The 27812-nt window shown below is 39.8% G+C and overlaps 1 protein-coding gene across 1 annotated transcript; it reads right to left on the minus strand.

The window, feature by feature from the left end:
- Window positions 1–9662: 9662 nt before the first annotated feature.
- Window positions 9663–27290, minus strand: slc13a1 (solute carrier family 13 member 1). The gene is made up of 15 exons (XM_053426866.1): window positions 27180–27290; window positions 26462–26590; window positions 25499–25635; window positions 23670–23836; window positions 21370–21409; window positions 21146–21227; window positions 20275–20432; window positions 19999–20118; window positions 19070–19168; window positions 16177–16278; window positions 15278–15369; window positions 15099–15193; window positions 13669–13830; window positions 9965–10102; window positions 9663–9806 (listed from the first exon to the last, which is right to left on the minus strand). The coding sequence occupies exons 1-15, from the start codon at window positions 27282–27284 to the stop codon at window positions 9663–9665; spliced, it is 1770 nt and encodes a 589-aa protein (XP_053282841.1). The 5' UTR covers window positions 27285–27290.
- Window positions 27291–27812: the final 522 nt, after the last annotated feature.

Consider the following 27812-nt stretch of genomic DNA (forward strand, 5'->3'; position numbering starts at 1 on the left):
ATATTGTGTAGCACCGGGCAACCAAAATGTATCGTAACCAACATTTATAACCTCTCACGAACTATAGCTTGCTCATGTAGTTACATTTGCTGACCTGTGCTCACTTTTCAGGATAACAATTTTAACACTAATCATGCGTTATTAGGACACGTCCAGTTCTTGAAGTTTACTTTGTGTTTGTCTGATTCTCTCTAGAGTTATGAGACGCGTATTTAAAGGTTTAATGTGGAGAATTTAGTGACATCTAGTGATAAAGTTGCATGTTGCAGCTGAACACACTGCAATGCACCTCATCCTCCCCTTCCAAACATGAAAGTCAACCTGTAGTTAAGCATAAAGATGTTTAGTTTGTCCAGTTTTGGCTACTGTAAAAAAAAATGTGGCCTCCGTAGAGAGGACCCTCTACAGATGTAAATATAAAGGATTTTAATTTAAAGGGCCCATTGTAGCGTAAAGGAAACAATTTCTTTTACAATTTAAATCATTACATAGTAGTGACAACATCACTAGAATAATGTTATATTCAATTTCTGTCAATAGATCCCTTTCACCTAAATCTTACACACTGAACCTTTATACACATTGAAAAACAATACGAGACGGACATCAGGGTTATAGTGACTGAGTAAGTCCAGATTCAAGATCATTGATTATATCAATGTGACCATCAGCTTGTGTGAAGAGCGATAGAGACGAACTGACAACTGTTGACTAGCACAGAGTATTCCGCCTCAATGCAGTGGCGCTGCCAAGAGGGGGACAGTAGGGCAACCAGGAGACTGTTAAGGCTTAAATCAGTTTTCCACTACACAAGCCTTAGTGTATGGATGTTGAGCGCATCAACACAATCAAAATAATATCACCATTATTTTATTTATTTTTTTTAATGGGGGGGTGTGGCCAATCTTCCCCTGCTGCTAAAAATTCTTGAGGAAATGCTTAATATCGCATTTCATTTGTAAAACTATCCTAGCTTTAATAGTTAAAAAAAGCTGGTTAGCAAGCAAGTCACACAAATATATTCTTCATGCTGTCATTCAGTACACGTTCATGTGTTTTAGGGGCGTGGTTTTGAACAGAGGGACGATAGGAGGTGGTTGGATGTATTCATTGCTTTTTTTCAAAGTATACCCTGCTCTTGCATACTTTTCCAGGATTACTTACATCTCAGTTTCAAACACTAAAATACTCCATACTCCCGTTTTATAAACTATTGGATTTGTAATCAGTGTACACTGTTGCATAGACTTCTTTGACCCTGCTTACCCTAAGCGAGCTCTGTAGATTGTGTTTCCAATTTACAGAATCAGACTAGAGGTTTCCAGTCTAGTGCCAAACCTAACTGGGCTGGCTATAGACTCATCATTGAGGGATGTATCCTAATAGGAATCAGTCTGCATGAATGAATATTCGACAATGGGTAACTTTTTTTTTATCTTCCTTTGTTTTTTAAAAGGGTTCAGATGGATTATCAGGATTACAGCGACTTTCAAATAATGTTGTAAACAAACCAAATTATTCCACAAAGTGAATGTTTGCCAACGACGCAAACAACAGATCAGAAATGTGCAATTTTTTCCCCTGAGACTATATCGCACAAAATATATAGAATACATTGTATTTAGGACTGCGATTGCCTGCGCCCATTGCAAACATCTTCACCAAGCTGACAGGAAGAAATATCAAAGCTATTAGAAGCACAATCTTTCATCACAACACATTGTACATCTGTTGACCATCAACACCAACTAAACCAGAATGCAATATAAGCAATAAGGTACTTACCCCCTACCATCAGACTCCAACATGCTCAGACCAACCAGCAGCGCAACAATCATAAAACATAACCTGCCTTGGAAGCACGTTTATGTTGTATCAGTGCTGTCCACAGTCGGTTGTGACTTTGCTGGTTTCATCTATGACCATGATGAAAATGCTGATAATAACCATCAACAACTTTAGAAAAAGCTCAATTTAGTACCTGCTTTAAATTACATCACATGATGTTCATCAGCAGACAGACTTTGCCTAGTTGTCGTGAAAATTTGGGCTTCTTGGCCTTGTTGGCACAAACCTTTTGCAACTTATGATCAATAGCTACAGATTCAATGCTGTATAGAACCTGTGGTGGGATTATTTTCTCATATCACTCAAATGTATCAATAAATGTGTTCGCATCTATAATGCTTGTAAATCCTTACTTTTTTAATTTAAGGAGGATTCAAATTGATCGATAGGATTAATCTGCTTCTAAAATACAAAAAAACTATTCATAGCACATCGGTTTTTCCTGTCATTTCCTCCAGCAAACACATGATTTCTCACTCCACAGAAAACAACTAATGTCGTCATTAATGTGGCTCCTGGGAGGTGAAACCCAGAGGACTGAGAATCATGGAGGCCCACAGTGAATCGACTGAAGGCTGGGTATGCGCGTGGGCCGACACTAAGCATCATTTTGCATCATTAACTCCACCTCCAGAGCCACAGTAAGCAGCAGGAAACTGACAGGATTCAAGAGAACGGAAATTGCTCTGTTAAGTGTTTATTCTTCTATTACTTTTCTTCTCCAAGTCTTCAAACTTCATTTAGATTAGTCAGAGTTTTCATCAGTCACGGTGGTGCTCAACTCTAAAGGCCTGAGCATTTTCTATCTTTGGCTTGAGCTACTTGTGTTTTCTCCAGTTACTTCAATTCGATTGGATTTGGCTGCAACACTGTTTTTACCCCTAATATTCCAAAAGTGTTTTGTGGACTAAAACACTTCACCCAACCTTCCATCGGCATAGCGGTGAGTTGATGGAGTGAATTTTTGGAGAACAATCCCTATAATCTTCGGTCCTTTCTATGACATTAGGAAAATTCAAATAAATAGTGAGATTTCATTGCAGCAGTAGGCTCTGTTGGTCTGTGGCTTAGATATCTTGAGTATCGTTCATCTCATAAGGGGTGGTGTGGCCCAGGGGTTAGAGTGGTCATTCTCCAACAAGAAGGTTCAAACCCCACTCTTCCCCATCTGCATGCAGAAGTATCCGTGGCAAGATACTGAACCCCTAAATGGCCCCTCATAAATGTTGAGTGTATTAATTGTAAGTCGCTTTGGACAAAAAGCGTCAGCTTAATGACATGTAATGTAAAAAATGTAATCTCATCAGCTTCACAATTGACAGAAATGTTGGAGGGGGGGAGGCTCTTCAGCTTCAACATGCAATTTAACCACTAGATGTCATTAAATTCTACACACTGAACCTTTAAGTGAATTTGGTGTGACTTGGACTTTCAATATTAATTTGAACAAACAGCTGTCCAGTACTCTGTAGCAGTCAATCAATATGGGTTATATTAGACTAAATATTACACATTTTGCTCCTGAGTAAAGGCTAATGATTAGGATTGTAACAATTCAAAATATGGATCTAAAACTGTGATTCAAAAATCCCAAAACTAGTATAACAGTATGACCTTGATTTCTAAACCTGCCTCTACCTGTGTAGGTGTGGCCTATTTTTTTCCAAACTGCAATTGGATTCAATTGCTTTGCTCGTGTTGTGTGCATGAGATGACTGAAGATTCTTTTTAAGCAGCAGCGTAGGCACCAGCCAATCCAATCATGTTCTGACAAAACATCAAAATGAACCTGGATATAGGTTTACCTGGTTGTAGATTTTATTTTGTGTGCACGTCCTCTCCAGCTAGACAGCTAGCATGGCATGTTAGCAAAAAAGACTACAATATTGTGCATTCTATGCATGTTGTCATGATTTTCACACCAGCCCCACAGGTTTCACACACAGACATTTATATGCAAGTCCTCTGAATCTGTCTTAGACATAGACACACACAGACACACACAGACACACATTTTGCTTGAGCTGTGAGCTGGTTAGGATCAGTGGATAATCACAATAATCAGCACTTATCAACAGGCCAGGTCTACCCGAGTCCTCTGCCGAGCCCTAGTGGATAGCTTGTCTACTGGTTGTCGACATGCTTAACTATGAGACCTACGGTAGAGAACAGAAAGTATTGATGTTTTCAACAGTTTTACTAATTGCTTTAATCAGTCAAAATTATTGATTCAATGATTAATGGACATCCCGACTCAAGATAATTAATAACCTTGAGACTTGAGACCTACACCAGCCAATAACAGAGTAGAAGAGAAATCAGGCCAATACCTGGTCAGCTTAGGTCAATAACAATGTTAATACTGATTCAGTGAAGCAGAGTGTTCCTCATCACAACTGTGCGGAATTTCAATGGAGGCATGGGCTGTTCTCTGATCTGATACCTATTAATGTCACACTACTACCTCAGTTCTCCTTCTGTGGCCTCAGCATAACTTCTTATTCTGCAGATAAATCCACTCTTCTGCCAGTGGTCCTTCATTCAGAGTGTTCTATTGACTTTTCCCTCCTGCAGTGACCAAGAGCAGTCTGCTTGGCAGGAGTCCCAGGATTCAAACTGGCAACCCACCACATAAAGACATGCCTGCTGCTGCCTCCCACCAGGGACTTTACAGCAACTTTAGAAAAAAAATCGATGCTAAATAGTCTTCACACTTTTTAGGAACTCACGTTGTATATTTATGAATCCAAACAGGGAGAAGCAGGACTTCCAAAATTGGGAGAAATTAAAAAACTCGATAAGTTAAATAAACTGAATAAATGACCATGTCTGCATTCTTTCAGAGCAGATTCATCGCTCACACAAACATCTTTGGTGAATGAGAATCCCTTGTCTGCATATTGAAATCTAACACCATGAGACACTCATTAGCAAGTTTCCCAGCGAGATAACATACACACAGGGGTTCTTCAGTCATAACTGGCTTCCCTGCTTGCTTTATTAGTGCGAGCTTGCAGGTCCAGGCTGCCCTGCAGCTCAGCTGAAATTCATTCATCCCTATCTAACACAGTCAAACCAGAGGAGAGCTATTCACCAAATCAGCGGAATGGCCACTGAGTGTGTTGCAGCCAAGGACAACACTTCATTGCCTCTTACAAAGCACACACTCCCACAAAAATTGAAGGAATTCAGACAGAGCTCAAACGTGTTTACCACAAAAGGAAGGCTATTATTTGTGTGGAGGCCTCCAGATTATATTAAATCTTAAATTAAGAAAAGGTAAAGGGGATTTTTTTTAAATATGCTCAAATGTTTGTTTCCTGTGATGGTTTACTGTAGTCAGCTGGTAATTTATCTCAATGTCTGATCAAAAAGGAGCCACATGTGTTGATAAGATGACTTGATGGACTGATGCTGGTATTACAGAGTTTGTTTATTCTTTTTCAGGTCTGTAACACAAAATGCAAAGAGCTACAAATCTAAAAACAAACAAACGGACACTTCCCTAGAACGTCTTTACTAATATGTCGGACACCATTTGGATTTCTTTCAATTTTAGGTTGACATTAGAATTTCCTAATAGGAATACACTGCACAAATGAGTGCAAAGCCCAACAATAAATAGGTTCAGAATAGGTCGTGTTCGGCTTTAAGTTTACAGACTGTGCTAGTCTATTTTAATAAATATTGACAGTTTTAACAGGGGGCTCGTGCTGATGGCCGTCGCCGGTCCAGCAGTGTTTCAGCGCAACAACAATGTGGAAGCAACAGGAGACTAGATTAGATAAGTAAATATTTAGTTGAAACAAGTGATTACTTATGATAAAATATGAGCCAAATGAATTGATATAACCTACGATTGTCAGAACACCAAAACGATTGTTGTTTGTTCTCAAAATGTTTGGCAGGTTGGACAATCACGTTTAAATTGACATATTTTTAATGACAGTTCGCTAGCGGAGCCCTCCACAGCAGACAACAGGTGCACAAGTTCCATGGTGCTGCATTTGCTCACCTTCTGCTGCCGCCGGGCCATGTCGGTGGGCTGCTTTGCGTTGAATGGGTAGGCTATGCACCGCAGGACGAGCACATAAATTTGCAGTTTAGTTTTCCTCTCCTCTTCCTCCCTCTGGATCCGCTCCCGCTCCTTCCTCTCCTCATCTTCACCTGCATCGGCGCCGTCTCTCGCACCCTTACCAGCGGCGGCTCCAGGTGCGGCTGACTCTCTCTGCTGGCCGCCCGCCCGGCTGCTGCTCGCCCGTTTCCCCGACGAGGAGGCAGGTTTCCTCGCAGCCTCCTCCACAACTTCTGGGTCGGACTCCCCACCGGTGTCTTCGCTGGAGGACGGGTCCAGCATGGCTCACTTCGGCAAACGAGACAAAAAGAAAACCCGCTGCCGGTGCGATAGAGGGAAACAAGTGTTTGAGCCTTAGTTTGTTTGTTTTAGTCGACGTGGCGTTAACAGCTGCACTTCGCGGACCGGGAGCGCTGCCCCGCTGCTGTGAGCCGAGTGTGGAGGCGCGACCCCGGAGCTGAGGCGGAGTTTCACCGGGTTCATGTCCGCGGCGCGTCCTTCACCGGGATCAATGTGTCGGAATGACGGCGCGCGCCCGACGCCGCTGGCTGCTACTGCACTGAGCTCACGCGCTGTGAGTGCGCGTTCCTGCACACAGGTGAGCAACCTGTAGCTGCACACACAGATAATACAAGGCCCGGGGAGAGGTCTCACTCTGTCTGTGTTTCAGAGCATCCTTCACTGTCTGAGAGGCGAACAGGCTGCTTTCTGCCAGCAAAACTCGACATAAGGGGAATGTTAGGAATCATAAAAGTAATGCAAATACAAAAACTATTATCTAATTTTTCATTTTCAATTCACAGTCTGTAGCTTTTTTGCTGTCAAGATGAGATCGGTTTATCAATATCATAAACCCCTCCATTTTATTACATGTCACTAACTTCATGTTTTTCTTCTCCCATAGTTTGTGTTCTCAATCTATTCTCTCTCCCATTCTGCAGTTATCTCTGACTCCAGACCCTACTCCTCTATTATTATTTTGTATTATTAGTATTAGTATTAGTATTGTTTTTTTGTTACTATTGTTGTTGTTGTGGTTGTTGTTTTTGTTTTTGTTAAATGGTGCTGCTATCATTGATGACATCATTACCTCTATGAATATCACTGTCTGACAGGGCTTAAATATGATGGTTACACTGTTCCTGCTCTCTCTCTCTATCTCTCCTTTCTTTCCCCCTCCCTCACTCTCTTCTCTCCCCTCTTTACACCCTCCTCTCCTCTTGTCTCCATTTGTCTCTGCTCACCCCAACCGGTCCAGTCAGACGGCCGCCCACACTGGGTCTGGTTCCGTTAGAGGTTTCTTCCTGTTATAAGGGATTTTTTTTTTTTTTATTTCTCTATAACATTGTAAGGTCTCGACTATACTATGTAAAGTATCATGTTGGGATTTGGTACTGTGCAAATTAAATTGAATTGAAAACATGAAGTTGAATCATTAACTTGGGTTCAGGACCTGGGCCACTCCTCAATCCCATCTCTCATCACCTCAAGTCGACATCAACCTGCTCAACCCGTCACGCTCTGTTTGTCTCAGGTTTCTTTGACCCAACCTTTCCATAGCCTTCATCCTTCCGCCCTTCTAGGTCATTTCTACCCACATCCCTTCATCGTCTCTTCCCTCCTTCCTTCCTTCTCCCTCCCTCATCCCTACCTCTACTCATTCCTACCTACATCCCTTCATCTTTGCTTAAACGTGATGTAAAATGTCAATAAAGTTTGAATGTATGAAATCACAGTATTTTGTTGCTTTTTAATCAGATTTTGATCATGCCCCTCGCACACACATAGAGGCATAGACAGTCATGGACACCTTCGTTATTATGTTGTTGATACATGTTGATTACATTCAGATTTCTGGGGAAAGCACATATAGGGTGTATACTGTGTGATACATCTACTTTACAAACAATCTTTGAAAGGAAGGAAACGAGCTGCCACATAAAAACATTTAAAGATAGTGTGAATAATCTACATAAATTACCATATATAATTAAGATAAATGAGGCTTTGAAATTCGAAAGGCTTTGAAATCATTCTAAATAAACAAAATATAAAGGTGTATAACCACGTGTCTATTGACGATAATGAAAAGGAATTAGTAGAAACAAGACCAACGAGGAGAAGTTAGCTCTAAAATACAAATTCAAAACAATAAAAACAATTTTGAAAAGGATTGAAAATGGGTTAAATAAATATATATGGAAAGTTTCTGCGTGTATGTCTCTTTGTGTGTGTGTGTGTGTGTGTGTGTGTGTGTGTGTGTGTGTGTGTGTGTGCGTGTGTGTGTGTGTGTGTTTGAAAGCTTGTGTTTAAGGATGTATTTCAGGAATGCTAGGCCACTAGAGTTCAGTGTTTCTCCGGTGAAATTTAGCATGGATAAGAACCTTAAAGATAGAACATGTTTGTAGCTCAACAAGAACAATTATTGTTTATTGGTGTTTGTGTTCGTGTGCGTGTGTGTGTGTGTGTGTGTGTGTGTGTGTGTTACTTATAGAGAGAGAGAGAGAGAAAATGCTCAATCTTTGTAATGACATGTTTTTTTATTTCCAAGTCAAGTCCAGTTTTAACATTCATAATTATATCATTAAATATTATATAATGATAGAACCATAAAAAGAAACAAAAACAAAACTGGAAGAAAGAAAACTGACTGAAACCAACTAATCAGGTTTTGTGAGTGAATCAGCAATACAATCCTAAATCTGAAAGAAAAAAACGTTTGAAGACTTTCATCAGTCAATATCTATTATATATACACACAAACACAAACATACATATGCATGCACATGCTAAATCACACACACACACACACATGCTGTGAAGGTTGACTTCAGTACAGGCAGTCACAATGCACACATACACGCTTTCTCTCTCTCTGTTTTCTCTCTCTCCCTCTCTTAAAGAGTTTTCAATTTGTGAGTATAAGTCATTTGGTTTAAATTCAGCCATTAGTACTTTTTCTTAAAAAATATATAATAATGTTATTTGGCCAAAAGGGGTCAGAAAAACATCTCAACAAACTGGAGTAGTGTGTATGATGACCTGATGTATCTACAGTACGTACAATTCATTCTCCTTTCAGCTCTGCTTTGGTCTCCACCAAAGTTTCCTTCGCTAATGGATGTTTCGCTTTATTTATCAGCTGGTCTCTAACTGTACCTGTCTGCTGTTTGGTTGTTAGCAGGTAGTGGACAGTTTGATTATCAGAGGTTGTTTGCTGGCACCCGGGCCTGAACGTACAATACATTTGCTAAATAAAATCCCACCTCCAACATTACAACACATCAGCTCTTACATTGTTGCTAAAGAATCTTTAGCAACATAAGCTACAGTGTGTGTTCTTTGAGGAACATGTCATATGATTGAGTTCCAGCAGTAACAGCATTTATGGCAAAAAAAAATGAAATATCGCAGGTTTTTGACACATAATTCTTGGATCTACACATTGGATTTTTGCCAATATCAAAAAATTACAACAAAATAATACTTTAATTATAGTTCTTAGGTTTCAATGATTAATATGTACAGAGAATACTTGTGATTTAAATTATCAGTGCTATTTCTAAATACTGGTCTTAAAACGAGGCTCCTGAATGTTAGCATGTGCTGTTGGTGGAAATAAACCACCACATAAAAATAAAAACACTCATCTTTCGGTGAGTGAAAAAACATGAATCTTCTCCTCCCTCAAGAGGCCCCTGGAAGCCTCTCATTGTTAACCAGATTATGGGACCAGTTTTCAAGGTGTTGTTGAGTTAAAACCAGGGTGGACCGGCGCCCAGTCAGGGTACGTATTCAGATTGAATAGTGGAACACCCCATGTCACCACAGCGAACACCACGGCAAGGACGCCTATTACGTTAACGCCAAGCCCCGCCTTCACCTGCAGCAATGATCATTCAGTTGACATGTTTAAAAAAGTCTTTTTTCAAAATTAAATTTTACATTGCATTTATTAACTTTGCTGCCAACATATATTTGATGAATCAGTATATTACAGTTTTTGCTAAGAACCCTGTTTCTGTGTAGGACAGGACTCACCATGTCCATGATGTCGATGTGTCCGTAAGTGAACACGACGGCGTTGGGCGGGTTGGACACTGGCAGCAGGAAGGAGAAGGATGTGCAAAGGGTAGTGGGGATCAGGACGTACAGTGGGTTGACGTGGATGGCCTCAGCCTGAAGAAATCACTCAGGCTCAGTGGAAGGCAAAAATCTGATTGGTGAAACACTAATCATGTGAAACTGCTTTATCACTGAACAGCGAAAGTGTTAAAAGTGGGAATGTCATTTCATACAAAGCAGTTTGAACCTCCAATCATCTTCCATCCTATACTTAATAAACACAAACTGTACCAGCTGATTAGGGTGGGAGGGTTGCTTCAAGATTTGGGGCTGAGTTGGTTTAACTTTCAAATATATTTAGAAAATCCAAACATCTCAAACTCAGAGAAAAGTCTTGAAGTTACTTCCATTATTGTTCCTGAAGAAATCAGCATACTTAGCTAATTAGCTTGTAAACATTAGCCAGCTCCGCCATTACCTATGTGCTAAAAGGACATCATCCAAATCAGGCTGAGGAAATAATCCTGTTAATGTTCTGTGGGTTTTAAATTGAGTGTAGATAGAGACACATTTAGGAAGTGTATTTGAGTTCGAGTTGGTCAATCAACATGACAGCGGCCAGAACTTTGGACTCATACAAAAAAGTGAAGGACGATTATAAAAGCACAGTGACCCAAAGACAAAGGCGGAATTCATCTTTTTTTCTCTGACCTGTTTTATTGGCTTGTGTAATGATGTTGTCTGCAGGTAGTTCGTGCCAGAATAAATTAATCTTTTACTCAAAGTGACGTCACTGTTATCAAGTCACTGTTGTCACCCAAAAAAAGCCAGAGCAGAACTTAGAGGAGGGGCTGCTGGAGAAGGGGAAGTGATTCAGTGTCACATTAAGGAATGAAGCGTCAGGTTGAGAGCAGAGGTGCAGTTAAAGTCAGGGATCTCTGATTCTAACGAAAGAAAATTAAACTGACTTCATCAAGTTGTTCGCATCAACACAGAGTCTCTGCTGCACTGGGAAGCCAAGTAGTTCATATCCACTGTGTTTAAACCAGCATTTGTTTATTTATAATTTTTTGTAATCATGCAATTGCAATTTAATGCAAGTGCAGCATGATAACTCTTTGACTAGTCTCCTCCATGTGTAGACAGGTCTGCTGTCAGCTGTCTGCTGACTGAGGATCAGCTCCTGTGCTTCATATGTCTGGATGTGTTCACTGAGCCAATCACTTTACCATGTGGACACAACTTCTTTAACAAATGCATCACTGGACACTGGGATATTAACGTCCTGTGTTATTGTCCCAACTGTAAAGAGACCTGAGCTGTCAACACTATTAGATGATGAAGTAGCTGCTTTAATTATTTTCCTCAACTTAGCTTTTTTTGGCTGTTTTCTTAATTGAATCACATAAAAAAAAATGCTATATTTTTATTAGGGCTGTGAAATGATTAAAATTTTTAAACAAATTAATCACAGGTTTCTATGGATTAATCATGATTAATCACATTACCGATTTTTTCGGAATATTTTTGTGAAAACAAGATTTATGACATTTAACTTTTCTTTTGTGCTGCAACTCAGCAGTTCTTCAGCAGTTATCATTGCTTTTCCATATGGAACATTAATATAATCTTCATCCTAAACAGAATTCGGGTTCCTTAGCCATTGTGTGGTTGAATAAAACTTTTTTTTTTAAATTAAACAGAAATTATTTGAGCTTCTTAGCCATAGGATGGTTGACATTTTTTATATTTTTTGTCACACAACCATTAACCACACCATGATACAATCTAATGCCTCTAAAGGCCCTCTTAGCTACTCGTTCTTTAGCCAGTTGGTGAGGCAAACTAACTTGTTCAAATTCTCTGACAGTAAAGCTGACCGCTTCTTTTGCACAATGTGTCCTGCGAGTGAGTCTGGTTTGGCGCATTCCACTTGAACGCCCCTTGCCGACCAACACATGCTTCGCGTTGCGGTGGTTAGGCGGGTATTGCTACGGTGAAACGATAACGTCTTCTCGCAGAGTGTGCATATCACCTTGGTTTTACTGAATGTTCGATCTTTGTTTTTTTGGAACACGATCTTCCCGTCCAGAAGGTCCTCAGGTTCATCAGAATTATCCATGTTGTTTGTTTGTTTGAATGGCAGCTGCCGTCGCCGGGTTCACACCGGACGCGGTAGCGACGCCGAAGCGCCGCGCATTACTAATAATATCACATACTTCTGCTGTTATCAGCCTGCAGTAAAAACGGCATTTAATCATTTTTTTTCAAGCATATACTTACTTGTTGCTCCAACATTAACTGCAACAGCGTCCCAACATGTGTCTTTTTTGGTGTTGTCTTTATACAACATATGCTGAGAATCAACAACTCAAGTTACTTCTCCACTTCAATGATTAATTTAATGTCATCCATGTTGAAGAACTTCTCCGCTGTTAGCTCCGGTAAATGTCGGGTGTCGAGGGTAAATTTCGTATTCTCCACTCAAGCCTATGTGGAGAATACGTAGCCCCCCCCCCCTCTCTTTTTTATCTTCATGACTGCTTGTGTGGCTGTAGTGGATGGGCAGACGGGGACATTTAATAATGTGGTTGGTAAAAGTGGTAAAATTAAAACTCCAAGACAACAGAAGGTGAATACAAAGTATGGGATGCATATTTGGTCATTTATATCATATAAAATATGTCATCTATATCGTTTAAAATAATTTTTCAGTGTGTTTCCTGTCGCGATACGCTCGCGTCAAGCGGAAAAAATAGACTCGACGCCGAAACGATCGCTTCATGGCGCTAGGCAGCCGCGGCACAATGCTACGCTTCAGCCTCCGGTGTGTTCAGCGCTGCGGTTTAACATGGGAGTGGATGGGAGCCAGAGGATTGGCGCTGCGCTTACGCCTCGCTTCGGCGTCGCTTCCGCGTCCGGTGTGAACCCGGCGACTGCATTAGAGCGGCGACTAGTGCAGAGGCGGCGGAATTGGAAGGTCCTTCTGCGCATGCGTTAAATGCGTTAAAAAAAAAAAACGAATTAATCCTGTAATTTAATCATAACGCGTTAACGCGTTATTTTTCACAGCTCTAATTTTTATATTGATTCATCTAATTATAATTTTACGAATATGTAGAACACATATCTCACGAAACGTTGAACTTGTCAACTTCACAATTGGCATGTGTATTATTAGTGGTGATGAAGGTCGGGCAGGATTTGGTCCGATTTGGACACTTGATACGTTCAATATCAATATAATATCTCCCCTGGACATCTGTGAGACAGTTTGTTTGTTATAAAATTAGAAGTAGAGGTATGGCAGGAATTTATTTGCCTCGTGGATGTACATCTCATGTTTACTCACTACCATGAATATTATAACTGGTTCTGTGCATAAAGACTGTAGAATAGATATTGTTATGGAAACTGCAGAGATGATGCTGTACTTCTGTCCTGTATGCTGTTTGAGTTTTCTCATTTTGTCTTAATCCTCTGTACTTAAACAGAATTATTCAATATTAAATATCTAGGCTGTTAAATATCTGTCATCAGTTAATTTTCTGATCACAAGGTGACAACGTCTTGCATTTGGAAATCCCACTGTCGACCGGTGTTTGAAATAAAAAAAAACTAAAACCACAGGTGGTGTTGAAGAGCTTGTCTGTGCAGAAGATAACACTGTGAGAACCTACCAGAGGTGAGAGGATGGGGAGGAAGATGGTGATAGTGGCCGCGTTGCTGGCGACCTCTGTTACCGTGGTGACGATGATGCAAGCGACGACAATCGTGGCCAAGATTGGCAGATCACCCAGAGGTACCAGCAATTTCGCCACCCACAGGGACAGGCCTGATTCCTGCAGACATATGGGCGCGCACACACACACGCACAGACACACACACATGCACACGCACACACATACACACAAAGGCGCATTAGAACTTCTAAGCCAGTTTTAATGTGTACTTATGGTGGGTTTTAGCCCATTTAGGGTCAGTTATTCTAAAATTACAAGAAACTCTGTTTCCTCTTTAACCACCCAATGAAGCGAACATGAATATAGTCATGCAGGTCGTTGATTTTGATTTGCTCAGATCTGTCAGTGAGATAGATAGATAGATAGATAGATAGATAGATAGATAGATAGATAGATAGATAGATAGATAGATAGATAGATTTAAGTAAAAATCCTTCAAATGTGCACTTGAAAAATCACAACAGCAACATCTTTTTTCAGAAACCTGACACCCTGGATTAATCATTGATCATCCAAGTGAACTGTCTTCGGAACTTGCTGTTGATCAAGGTCCTTTCAAACCGTGCACAGTATATTTTAAGTCATATCTAAAAACATATATATATTTAGTGTTTTTTAAACTTTAAACTGCTGCTGAATGTGCCAGGCATGGTTGAGGTGAGTGTCAGGTGAATGGACAATACTTTTTTTATTTAATTGAACTGATACTTTAACGACAAGTAACTTGACCCATATTATCGATTTCTATTTTCTTATTTTTTGTTCATTAATTATAGATCAAACTGCAGAGACACTGTAATGCTTCGATGTGAATGTTAGCAAAGACTATAAAACTATAGTAAAGGCATACAGTTGTAGTGGCAGTTCTCTTTGAGATCAGTAACTTCTGACTATCTTCTGGCCCCATATTGCCTCAACATTTGACCTAGAAAGCAGATTTGCAGCAATTCAAAAAATATATATAACAAAGATATGATATTTTTAAAGTAAGCATAAAGCTTGCTAATGTCTTAATATTGTGCCTGCTTCAGACCGGTACAAAGACCAATCATTTCATACATACCAAATGAATGTATTGGTTAGTTTATCTCAGTCATGTGAGGGCCACAAATTAGGCTTTTTTCCCTTTTATTATTTATTGATGGCTACCAGGATTTTAAAAGGATTAAAAACAAAAAAGATACAAAGTGATGTAGGTACAACTTACCAACCCTACCCCCTTTGTTTCCAGTATTTGTGCAAAACTAAGTTAGTCAGCAAGTTGTAGAGATTCTTCCATCATACATTTAGGCATCAATCACCTCGTTGCGGATGACAAACCCATGGTGGATGTATTTTCATGTTTGACACAGACAGACGCACCTCACCTTTGTGCCTTCAGCGAGTGCGAAGCCTCCACCAACCAGCAAGGCCACTTTCCACGGCATCGAGGCCTGAAACTCTTTCCAGGAGATCATGGCCTCTGGGTTGAGAGAGATTCAAATTTCTTGCTCACATGAGCAGAAAATAACAGGTAGAAATGGATTGTTATATTTCATGAAATTACCATATTTTTTGTAGGGTCCGTTGGCAGGTAAGATGAAAAAAGAGAGGCCCAGCAGAAGAGCTACGGTGGCGTCAGTGATGTAGCCTGAGTGACTGCTCAAGACAAGAACAGGGGAAAGAAGATCATCATGTTTCCAAAATCATCAGTCAGGTGATCAAAACATCCCCTGAAAAGACCAAACCAACAACCTGTTTATCTCTAAATACTTTTTTGATTTCCCCTGCCAGTGTGCTGCTCTCAGTCCTAAGACCATTGTGTCCTGCTGAACAAGTTAATCCAAACACCCCAAAATACAATATTGTTGGAACCTGCAGGTTTATTTCCCTCAACTTCTTAAAGCTTCAGGAAGCATACTGGTGGTCCTCTTTGTTCTCCAAACATATCAGCTAGACTGAGTTTTTGGTGGTGATTCTGATGTATCTTTTGTTTTTCCTTCACTGCAAGTTGCAGTTTATTTCTATTCATTTAGAATTGTATCTGTTTACATGAAGAATCGTAACTCCTAACTATTCATCTAATTTTTTTTTAGCAGTTTTCAGCTAATCATCATTTGAAATATTAATTGTATTTTGTTTGTATGTACTGTATTTGACTCAAAGTTGAATTTATGGTTTGTTTTGACAGTATTTTGTCTTTCTTTTCTCTTAGAACCATGGCAGTTATCATTTTAATCATTGTAAGATTCATCATTCAGATATTTCAGGATAAAATAAAATGAAAGTTTGATTGCAACCCCTGTTTCCTTGTGGCTCCAGACAGAGCATCGTTCATATGGAAAAAAAAAACTGATTGCCAATCAAATCAAACAGGTGGAATCAGTGCTTTCAGCAGTGGTTTAATCTGCTGCTCCACTGAATCAACATAAACTCCAGTGTAATATACACATGGATGAGACTCACTGGGGGAAGAGTGTTGACCATCCAGGCATGAACCCTGGAGATCTGGTCAGCCACAACAGCACCATCAGAAGGAAAACCACCGCAGTGACGATCTCCTGAGAGCTGAACGGAATGAAATGAAATTATGAATCTATTAACGTATGTATGAACATATTATTGGCTGATAAAATCAATTAGTGAATGAATGAACACTCCAATGAATAATTGCATGAATGAATGATGGAATACATGTGTGAAATTACCAAATAAATTAATTAAAGGTTCAATGCTTAAGATTTAGGTGAAAGGGATCTATTAGCAGAAATTGTATATAAAATAGTCCTCGTGTTGTTCTCACCGGTGTGTTTCATCTAAATTTTATGAAACTTTTTATTTACATCAGGAGCGGGTCCTTTCTACGGAGGCAACCATGTTTTTTTGTCTTAACTAGACAAACTAAAAAACTTTAACGTTTGTATGACAACTGAAGGCTACCATAGGTTCTCTTTCAAATTTGAAAGGGGAGGATGAGGGGGATTCAGCTGCAACGTGCTACTTTACCACTAGATGTCACTAAATTCCACACACTGAACCTTTAATCGATGCATGATAGAACATGCACACTCCAAGAATGAGTAAATATAGGTGTAGTGAATTGAAGACCATGTATTTGCTCATTTGTTGTTCAGTTGACTGCTGACTGTGAAGAGCACAGGGGATGATTCATTAGATTTTCCTACTCATCAAGTCTTTCAATGAAACCTGTGACCTCTGGATTGTCACACTGAAGGGGCCAAGCATTCAGACCTGTACCATTCTCTTTATGCAAATCCAGCATCGCTCCCTTGTCAAGAAAATGGCGAAGGATGACTCACCTAACCACATCCCCTTTGCCACACATGTGTACACACACCAGTGCCTATGTTTCTGCACCACTGAGCTCTAAAATGTGCATTCATCTTTCGTAATGAGGGATCCATCCACCGCAGCTCTATGGAACTGTCGATGGACTGTTCTTTCTGACACGCTGTGGACCGCCAGTGCCAACCTGCCTGCTTTATCTCCAGCTCACTGGATCACAGGCTCAGTCTCAGCAAGCCCCCAGCTTGTAACCTGCCTGCCTCTGTGCTCGATTAGAGGAACTCTTTGTTCACTCATCAACCCATTCCTCTCTGTGTCTGCTTTCGGGTCCAGTTCAATAACAGAACTTCACAGAAGCTCCTGCCATTCGTGCCCCAACAATGACCAACTCTTCCAAAGTCTCTTGCTGTGTTGCAGGGGCAGTTTCAGGGCGGGGGGTGTGTGTGTGGGGGGGGGGGGGGGGGGGCACTGGCTCTAGCTGAAATCTGATTGGCCCCTGAAGTGCAAGCAGTCTTTGAAAACATATAAATATTACAACGTGTTCAGACTTGCTACAAATGCTAAGTTATGAAGTTATGTATCAGCCGTGGAGAGACCACCACACTAAACACAAAACAGCCTTAATGTGTTAATCTTTAACTGCTGTAGTTTATCTTTATATAAACCGAGGCATCGGTTGACAAACAATTCATTATGGATAACAAAACAACAATAACAAATACTGTATTAGACTGAGACTGAGACTGATGGATGGTCCCCTCCGTCATTGCAAAGGCATTCATTGAATCACTTTCTGTTTGGCATATTGTCTTCAAAGCAAAATTAAAACATTCATATTGTTTTCTGCATTGGTTTAAAGCTTAATTAAAGAGCTTATAATTTGAAACGTTTTTAACTTGGGTCTGAAGATTGTGTGGATTCTTAACAGACCTGTTGAAGGTATGGGTGAAAAAAAATAACAGCAGTTAAGTATATTCTTCTAACTTAGACGTAAACTACACACGTGAACAGTAATAAAACAAATTCAGTTTCATTTTATGAAAAATCTGTCAGACAGATGGCGAAAAATAAGTAGTGTCGATCCTAAATAGATCTGAGACAAATCAGCCTTATATGACTTTAATGGTACAAGCAATCACTCTCTCTCTCTACCCATAGTCATAAAAGTAAATGAAATATAAATAGCCATTTCTAATAAACATCCAATGACTTTGCTTGAAGATGGTGCTTTGATTGCTACGGCTATAATGAATCCAGAATGACATAAACACTGTGCTCAGTGAAGTAGTGAACTGGTGGAAAATATTGAATAATTATAAGAATGCAGAAAGCAGACGTGAGGAGGAGACAGGCGTGAGGAGGAGTCAGGCTTAAGTGTTGAGTGCACGACCAAATTGCTTCGATCACTCCAAGACTCTACCATAGATAATATAATAATAATAATCATGGCAGAAAGTAGATGTGAGGAGGAGTCAGGCTGTAGTGTTAAGTGCCCAACCAAATCGCTTCAGTCAATCAGCAACTCTGCCTTAGAAAAAAATAAAATCCTAATAGTGTAACCCAGGATACTTTCCGTAGTGTACCCAGTTACAGATTAAATGCACTGCCTGAAGCTATTGGTAGCAACGTTGCTTCCTTAACCTCTTAAGAGGCGGGTGAAATTCCCTTGAATGCATCACCTTCAAACTTTTGGCAGGTGATGCATTCTGGCTGTACACATTAACACAAAGTAATAAACACTATCACACAGTATCACACTACTAACTACTAAAACTACTGCAGAGCACATACACAGTGGTTGCACAGTGCATAACTATGTATCGTTACAGTGCGACGCAATGCAAATTGCTGCTCCTATTTTTCTCTAATTCTACCAACTACACCACAAGTCAAGCAAAGCTACAGGACAACCATGTAAGATGACATCACATTCAAAATGAATGAGAGTTGAACGTGCACATGTGAATAACTGACAGGAACATAAATGTGAACATAAATTAATTAATAATGAAACTGATTGCATGAATGAATGAATGAATAAATGAATGATCACCTCATGGTTCCCAGCAACTTGAACTCGTCTTCAATAACTTTTCTTGCTGCCTTCTCTTTCTCAGAATGGTCCCCTCCACATCGCCACAGGAACCTGATACTGTGTGTATGAGACAGTGTGTGTGTGTGTGTGTGTGTGTGTGTGTGTGTGTGTGTGTGTGTGTGTGGGTATGTGTGTGTGTGTGTGTGTGGTAGAGACAGATGGCATTATTGATAGGCAACAGTGAAATGCTCAGAGTGAAATAAATGACAATCTGTGATTGGTTAAAGCCATGATGAGAGCACACAGTGTTTAGCAGCTAATGGGGATATTAGTGATCTTGTGCGAGGTAAGCTGCGCTCATCATTAACCTTTCTCACACCATCCCAAGGCTAATGCTAACATTAGCTTCACACTCATGTCTGAGCTTTCGGTTGTGTTGAAATAGTATCAATCGTAGAATTTTGAGATTTGATCGAATATTTAAACTGTTAGTGACATCTTTTTCGGTCTTTCATCTTCATTTTAAGTAAGGAATCAGAACACGTATATTTTACGAAAAAACATGAAAAAATGTGAAAAATGTAATAAATGTTGCTCAGATAGGTTTTCTTTTTTCTTATCTATTTACACCTAGCAAGAACTAAAAACAGTAAAATTATGGTTTTAAAAGGATTAAACCTTCAAGAAAAGTTTGAAGAAAAGCTTGGAAGAACCACAGCCACTATGAACATATATTTCATGTGTTAGGCTGTAACTTTTATGAACTTATATCATCCATTTGTTAGTCTAATCATAATAATGAATCAATAAAGAGGATATCATACAGTAAGTGAAACAAAAAAAACCTGATGTAAACAGGTAGGTGTGACTTGGTCACAACACAGAGAAGTTGTTATAAAACACAGATAGGAAGTGATTAGTGTTGCAGAAGGTGTGTTGACACTCACTCTGAGCCAATGAAGAGCCAGTAAAGCCATATCCATGTGAGCAGCAGCATGATCACACTGATGGGCAGGCACAACAAGAGCCAGTTCCCGAAGTTAATGCAGTTGCAGTTTGGATAAATCCTGAATGTAAAGACAGTCTTTGAGGTTTACTGCTATTTTTTAAATGCACACAAAAGCTCTTAATCCTCAAGTAACATAGAACAAGGTACTTTTAATTTGTACTTGTTATCTTTCACTGTTTAATTTACATACAAAGACGTTTACTGAACCACTCACTGGTTGAGGTATTCAGAGAAGATGAGGTTGGGTGAGGTTCCAGGCAGCGTGGCAATGCCGCCGATGTTGGAGGAGTAGGCGATGCCAATACACATGGCTTTACATATCATTAGGTCCTGCTTGGTCCTACTGGGAGCTGCAGCTAGACACACCGAAGCCTGCTGTTACATCACAGAGAGACAAATTACCCATGAAAAGCAGCATTAGGTGAATGTAGTTATCACACAAGCAATAGTGGAAGTAGTAGCGATGGCATTAAAGAAGTAAGTATACAGGTAGATCTTAATATAAAGATTGTACTTGCAGAGAAACTACTATTGTATAAATAATAATTGTCGTAAAAAATTGAATAATAAAAAATGCCATTCTTCAAACCTATTTTATTTGCTTATTATTATTTATTTACTCATTTATATTGTTATATTTTCGGTCTTTCATTCATTAATCTCACTTAATATATATATATTATAACGTTATATTTGTAGTTCATCATTTCGTTTTGCAAGCACTTTGAAATGTTATGTTTTATCCTGCTCCATAAACAAAGGATCTAGTAAAAATAAGAATAGGAATAATAGTAAATATGAGGATAACAATAACAATAATAATAATAATAATAAGGAATTTGAATTATTAATATTATTATTAGTTTTAGTATTAGTATTAATACTAGTGACAGCAGAAGTTGTGATAGTATTGAGGATGGTAGTAGTAGTAGTAGTAAAGACTGTACCATAAGTAACAGTAGCTGTAGTAGCAGCAGAGCCAGCAGTAGTAGTATCACTATAATTTATAACTAGCAGCAGTAGTAACAATAATCTGACAAATATAATGACAAACTGTGATTTAATTTGTGCAGTGGTTTTTGTACCTGCGCTCCTGCAGGCTCTTGCAGCGTGTGTATCTGAATACCAGTGAAGGTTTCTTCAGGACCTTCCAGATCCTTCCTGTTACTGACAAACAGAGGATTGAGCATGAATATCAACAAGATGAACCGTAATCCCAGGAACCTAAAACAACCAGAACCTAGAGGGGCAGTGATGGCAACAGAGCATTGCAATAGTGAACGTTAAAAAAACATGAGGTGTCACATACCTCACAATTTCTTTAATCTTGTCAATGTTGTCGTCATTATCTGCAAAAATAAATGACAGATTGTGGCTAAAATCTCCTATCTCTTATTAACTGTGATTTTGTTGTGAGAGATGATTTTATGGGATTTAACCTGTGGTAACAATGATGATTGGATTTAGAGAGAAGGTGCTCTCACAAGAGAACTCGATTCTAGCAAGTTCTTTCCGTAAGACCTTCTTAAAGGTAGAAAGGAATGCTCCTGCACCGGGCACGAATGACAGTCATAGTTGTAGTTCGTAAGCATAGAAGTAATATGATAAACAACGCGTGTCAAATGCAAAGAGAAGGGACTCTAGCACTAGGCCTTGGGGCACCCCTTTTGGGAGAGGATATTTTTTTCCCATATCGAAGAGTACAAATGGCAGGATGCCGGGGTCGACTGTGACTACTAAATGGTCCAGCAAGATAAAAACAGATGACTAACCTGCAGCTCGAGCTGTTCTCAGGGTTTCTGTCACAGTCGTTTCGGTGGAGTAGCCATGATTAAAGTCAACTTTTTTGGTTAAAAGAGTGCATTCTCTGAGAGGAATACTGTAACCTGTTTTAAAAAATCTTGATAGTCATAGATAAGAGAGGAAGTCATGATGGTTTTGTACTTGAGCAGGTTTGAGTAAAGACTTTTTGAGCAGAAGTTATACTGGTTGAAAGGAGTTGGAAATGTACAGTGAATTTGGCTTGTCAGAGGCTGGTGGTAATGGGGTCCAATGTAATAGGATGACTACCAGTCAATTGTGATTTATCAGTCCCAGTGAGAGGGGTGAACGTCATAAGGGATGCACTATTCAACTGGGGAGAAAGAGGAGTTGATGTAGTAGGATTGCTGCATCTTTGTTTTTTGGAAGATTGTGTTGAGCTAGAGGGAGTTGGTGAGCTATTGACCAGAGATAGCAAGAAAGGGTATGAGAGGACATACTGGGGCAACCAATCAATTTACTGTAACTGCATTTTTTCCTAATATTTTTAAATGCTATGTATTTATGTAGCACTTTTCTAGTCTTGATGACCACTCGAAGTGCTTTACGATACAGTTTGTTATCCACATACACATTCTACAGTGTACAATATTTATTTTATGAGGGGCAATTTGGGGTTTTGTATTTTCAGAGCACTTCGGCTTGCAGATTGGGCGAACTTGGATCATACCGCAGACCTTCTGGTTAGCTGACAATCACTCTACTTTATAACTGCTTTCCTAAACTGTGAGTATTTTTGAGAGTTCCTTTTTTTTCCCTTGCAATACATTTTGCCTTCTCTCACAATTATCTCTTTTTGCAGTACCAATACATTTTGCATTTCCTTGCGAGAGTGTGGATACCCGATATGAGCCTGTCCAGACCTACCAACCTAAAGCTAACAAATATTTTGAAATGAAATCTATTATTGTTAATAAAAATAATCCTAGAATACATAGTGGTATTATTAAAGGGATTATTCACCCAAACATTTTAATTCACTCACTAAATTTACACTTAGGGGAGAGGCGGTGGACTAGTGGCAGAAAAATTGAACTATGGGCAGAAAATCCACGGAGTGACAATCAAAAAAAATAAAAAAACACACCTGGATGGACAACACCTGGATCTGTCCAAAAAAGTCCAAGAGGACTCTCCCTACCCCACTGTCTAAGTGCTCCTGAGCAAGGCACCTTACGCCCCCAACATCTGCTCCCCTGGCGCCCACTGCTCGGTGTGTCCTGCTGTGTTCACCAGATGGGTCAAAGCAGAGGACAAATTTCCCCCCATTTGCATGAGTGTGTCTGTGCATGTGTATGGGATTAATAAATGTATCTTGTATCCTGTATCTTCACTCATTATCTGCTCACCACTTTGCCAATGGAGGTGTGTTTGAGTCCACAAAACGCAGGGGTGCAGACGGAGTAAATTACTTTGCATTCAAATCCAATTCAACTGAAGTAAATAGAGCCCTGATATTCATATTTGTCTTAAAACTAGATAATTTACATCAATTTACACATGATTTTTGGAAACATGTTGTAAATGAGGCTCCATTGGATTTGGCTGCTATGCTGTTTACCCCTGAAACACCAAAAGTGATTTGTGGACTCAAACACTTCACCCACCCCTCCATCGGCATAGTGGTGAGTAGATATAAAGTGAATTTTCATTTTGGGTGAACTATCCCTTTAAATTTTATTATATGTTTACCAGTATTTGTTACTGTTATAATAGTAGCTCTACTTTTGATGCGTCTCCATATAAATTCTTATGTATAAGAAAGAGAATCAACTGTAAATCCGATACCATCCAGCTGTAGGTTGGGGTTGTCTTCACCGACACATCCCCGCTCCTTGGCTCCCAGGATCTGCTGGAGAACCGCCTCCACGATGGGCATCGTCATCATAACAGCTGAGGTGTTTTGGACCCACATTGAGAGGAAGGCACAGCCGGACATGAAGCCTAACAACAACCTGCAGACGATAGGTAAAATAAGAAGTGCTTTATTAGTCCCACAATTTGCAGTATTACAGTAACAAGAGTCTAAAAGACATCAGCAATTATTAAGTATCATGCAACTTAATTGTAAGGAATATAACAAAATAAATATAACTATACAAAAATATGAATGTAATTAAACTAGTATATATTTATTGCCAAGTAGGTTTACACCTATAAGGAATTTGCTCTGGTTATTGGTGCATACAATGAACATAGAATATAAAAACATAAAAACACAATAAATACAACACACATAAGAAAAGCAATAAAAAGAAACAAAATATATTTACTCACTATTTACTTCTTATTTACTCCCTAAACCTAACCCTTTTTCTAATATTTATACAAAGTAACATTTATTTAGACATAAACGTATCTAAATAAAATATATATAATAGAAAAAGGTATAAAAAGTGAAGTAAAAAGTGAAATGCAAGATGCAAGGCAGTGAACAGTGTCAGATTGCAATATGCAATGTAATACAGTATAATATAATATAATATAATGTGTTAATTTAACACATCCTTGAGGTGTGGGGGCGGAATAAAAGTCAGAGTCAGGTGGGGGTCCCGGGCCTTGTTGATAAGGCCAACTGCAGCCGGGAAGAAGCTGGTCTTGTGGCGGGCGGTTTTGGTCCTGATGGACCGCAGCCTCCTGCCTGAGGGAAGAACCTCAATATATACATTGAATCGATTGCACATGAACCATTTATATCGCACAGACAGATGAATATATCACAGTGAATATTGCATAGTTGAGACTTAAAGTGTTAAAGTGCAGTCCTTAATAATTGCGGAGAATGTAGTTTTTAATTTGTAGAGCTGGTTGTACAGTCTCACTGCCGCAGGAAAGAACAACCTGTGATGAGACACTTCAGGTGAATCAGTCTATCGCAGAAGGAGCTACCCAGTGCTCTGATGGTGTCCTGCAGAGGCTTGGACTGGTTTCCCATCAGAGAAGACAGCTTCGCCATCATCCTCCTCTGTCCCACCACCTCCACTGAGTCAAGCGAGTATCCCCGGACCAAGCTGGCCCTCCTGATCAGTCTATCAAGTCTCCCCCAGTCAGTCATAAAAAGGAGCGCCCCCTGCACTTCAAAAGGTACCCAGGTACTTATAAGAATGTATGTGACTGTGGAAATCCACCACCAGTTCTTTAGTTTTCCCTGCATTGATCTGTAGGCAGTTTCGCTGGCACAAGTCGACAAAGTCCGGCTTCAGCGTTCTGTATTCCCTGTCGTCCTAAAGCCGATGATATTAGAGTCCTCAGAGAACTTCTGCAGGTGACAGGTGGTTGAGTGCTAGATGAAGACTGCAGTGTAGAGGATGAAGAGGAACGAAGACAAAGACTGTTCCCTGCGTACTACAGACAGCCGGTCCTCACATACTGGGGTCTGTTGGTCAGGTAGACTCTACATAATTAAAAGCCATCCACAAATGTTTTTCTATAGTGTTCCAGGGAGACTTGACAGTGAGCCAGCATGGACCTTAATTACCAGGACCCTGAAACAGTAGAGGTATAATGGAATACTTTCATTGTAAATTGATGTTTTTACACCTGTGCTTTTCCTTCTGTGACACGTCACAGTGAATATTCTGTGAAAAGGGCCTATAGCAGAGATGGGTGGCACTCACCATGCAGGGTTGACCCCCACCATGGTGACAAGCCTCAGGGCGATTCTGCGGTGAAGACCCCATTTCTCAATCGATGTGGCGAGGCAGATGACGCCTACCAGCAAGAAGTGGAAGTCTTTAAAGTACTCTTTTGCCACCTGGAGGAGAAACAGAGACAGAGTAATGAAAGATTAAGGCTATGCATGTATAATAATAAAGGGAGAACTATAACCTAGTAATTGAAATGAAAATAACACATTATAATAAAGAGATCAATCATGAGTAAATAAATGAACAATGCACAAATTCAATAATGAAGCTATATTACACAAACACAACAGTTAGTTCAAAGTAGGCATTATATTTCATACAAGTCATTGTTAAACTACGTAAGGAGGCTGTCTCCCTAACTTTTTAACCACAGTTATTTCTTCTTCAGTGAGTGGGAATCTGGAAAGATGCTTTTCTTTTTCAAATCTATGCTGAAACTAAACAACTAATCCACAACACTGTCAACCGTTCAGAGACGTCCATCATTCTCTCCTGCCCCTCGGCTCTCTCACTTACAAACGGACCATTTGAGTCTCTGAGACAGTCACCTGTGTCAGCAGTTCAAACTGTTGGGGGCTACCGCCTTCCTCAGATACAGTTTTGCCCCGACTGTCTCAGCACAGAACAACTGTGGTCTTGGGATTCAGGAAAATGTTGTCTAAGAGCGAGGACTTCAGTACCCGATATACTAGCCTCCTGGCTCTTAGACAATATATGATTCAGCTTTCGCAAGCAATTTGGTATGTCATGTGTGTTTGTGCAATTGTGATCTCTGTGTGTAGCGGGAGATGTCTCAGCCCTGCCTCCCAGCACTGTGCTCTAAAGGTATTTTTTTTATTCCAGGGACAGAATATTCAATCACAACCTAAGGGTGAAAATGCACATTCAGTCGAAAACGATTAAATTGCTCAGCTAACAAGGAGATACACTCACGCCTGTAGAAGTCATGATGCCAAACATAGGAAAGAGGATGGCGGGGAGCATGGCGGTTATGGACAGTGGAATCACCTCTGTCACCCAGTAAGTCGCCATCAGCAGCAACACAAACGCACATTCTGCCTCCTGCAGAACCAAAACACACAGATAATGTTGCATTTATGTGGAATATAAGACTTTAAGAAAGAACAATGGTGTGGATTTATCATTCTGACATGAATAGAAATACATATCCAGAGACAAACCAATCAGCCAGATATAGCTGAGTCTTGTGCTTTTGTCTCTAGTCCTTCTAACTTCCTCTGTCAAAGTTAAATATGAATTTTTATTTATTTAATTCCCTCTTGTTACAAATTGTTTTTCAATATATTTAATCACAACTTTGAGTTCTGGCTTTGGTATTTGGTATTTTTACCCACTGTTAATTTAGTCGATTACTTTATTCATCTATACGAAAAAAGAGAAAGAAACGTCACCTCCCACACTTTAGAGTGACTGGCAGTCTCAGCAATGTGGAGATGATATTGAGGTGAATATGTGCACTGTGCCGTGGCAGCAAAGGTGAACAAAGATAAATTATGACCACAGTGTTACCAAAGTGATTACCACTTTTTCAAATAAATAAAAAGAGCATGTTATTTTATCCCTTCAGTTCAGTTTGCTTTGATTGAAAGACTTAATCTTGTTCAGTTGTTGAGATGCAAAGAAGTCTCACCTTCGATCCGACAACAACAGGAAGAGGTAGCAGCAGCAGTGGTGTGAGGACAATCAGGGTGAAGTAGCGATAGTTCCACAATCCTTTCCTTAACTTCTTTAGCATTTTTTGATCTTTCTTTTTTCCCTTCGTTGTCTTCTTTCCCCTCTTTTCTCCCACTGGTTCCAGTTGTAACCTCAGGGCTGTTAAATTAGAAGACTTTAAAGCAGATGATGATTAACCCGTTGCTGGGTGGAGTGGAATGTATGTCGGGTTGGCCTCCTTTCAGACGCTCAAGCCTCAAAGAGGTCACAGGTTAGGTGCCCATATCTGTCGGAATTTTCTTGAGCAAGAAATCAAACCTGCACTTCAATCGCTGGTTATCTCTGTACCGGCACGACGGTGAGATAGTAATGCTACAGAGCCTTTCATTTACGACACTTAATCAGGGCAATATGAGAAGGTGTCACGTTTAAATCTATTTGTGCACCTTGCAGCTTGAATTATGATAACGGCTAAGGTCCGTGCAGGTGCGGGTTTGCAAAAACAGACCCATGCTGAAAGGTTACATTTACATCTACTCATTTATCACTTTTATCCAAAATGACTTACTACAGGGGGATTGAGTATTGTGCTCAGTTACACATATTGCTG

Source organism: Pleuronectes platessa, chromosome 7 (genome assembly GCF_947347685.1).
Source record: "Pleuronectes platessa chromosome 7, fPlePla1.1, whole genome shotgun sequence".
Classification (NCBI taxonomy): domain Eukaryota; kingdom Metazoa; phylum Chordata; class Actinopteri; order Pleuronectiformes; family Pleuronectidae; genus Pleuronectes; species Pleuronectes platessa.

Coding starts and splice junctions, on each gene's coding strand:
- slc13a1 (XM_053426866.1), bottom strand. CDS start 27,284: ATGCTAAAGAAGTTAAGGAAAGGATTGTGGAACTATCGCTACTTCACC. Junction 15,370..16,176: donor TGGTCAACACTCTTCCCCCA/GTGAGTCTCATC, acceptor TGTCTTGAGCAG/TCACTCAGGCTACATCACTG. Junction 13,831..15,098: donor CACTCGCTGAAGGCACAAAG/GTGAGGTGCGTC, acceptor ATATGTCTGCAG/GAATCAGGCCTGTCCCTGTG.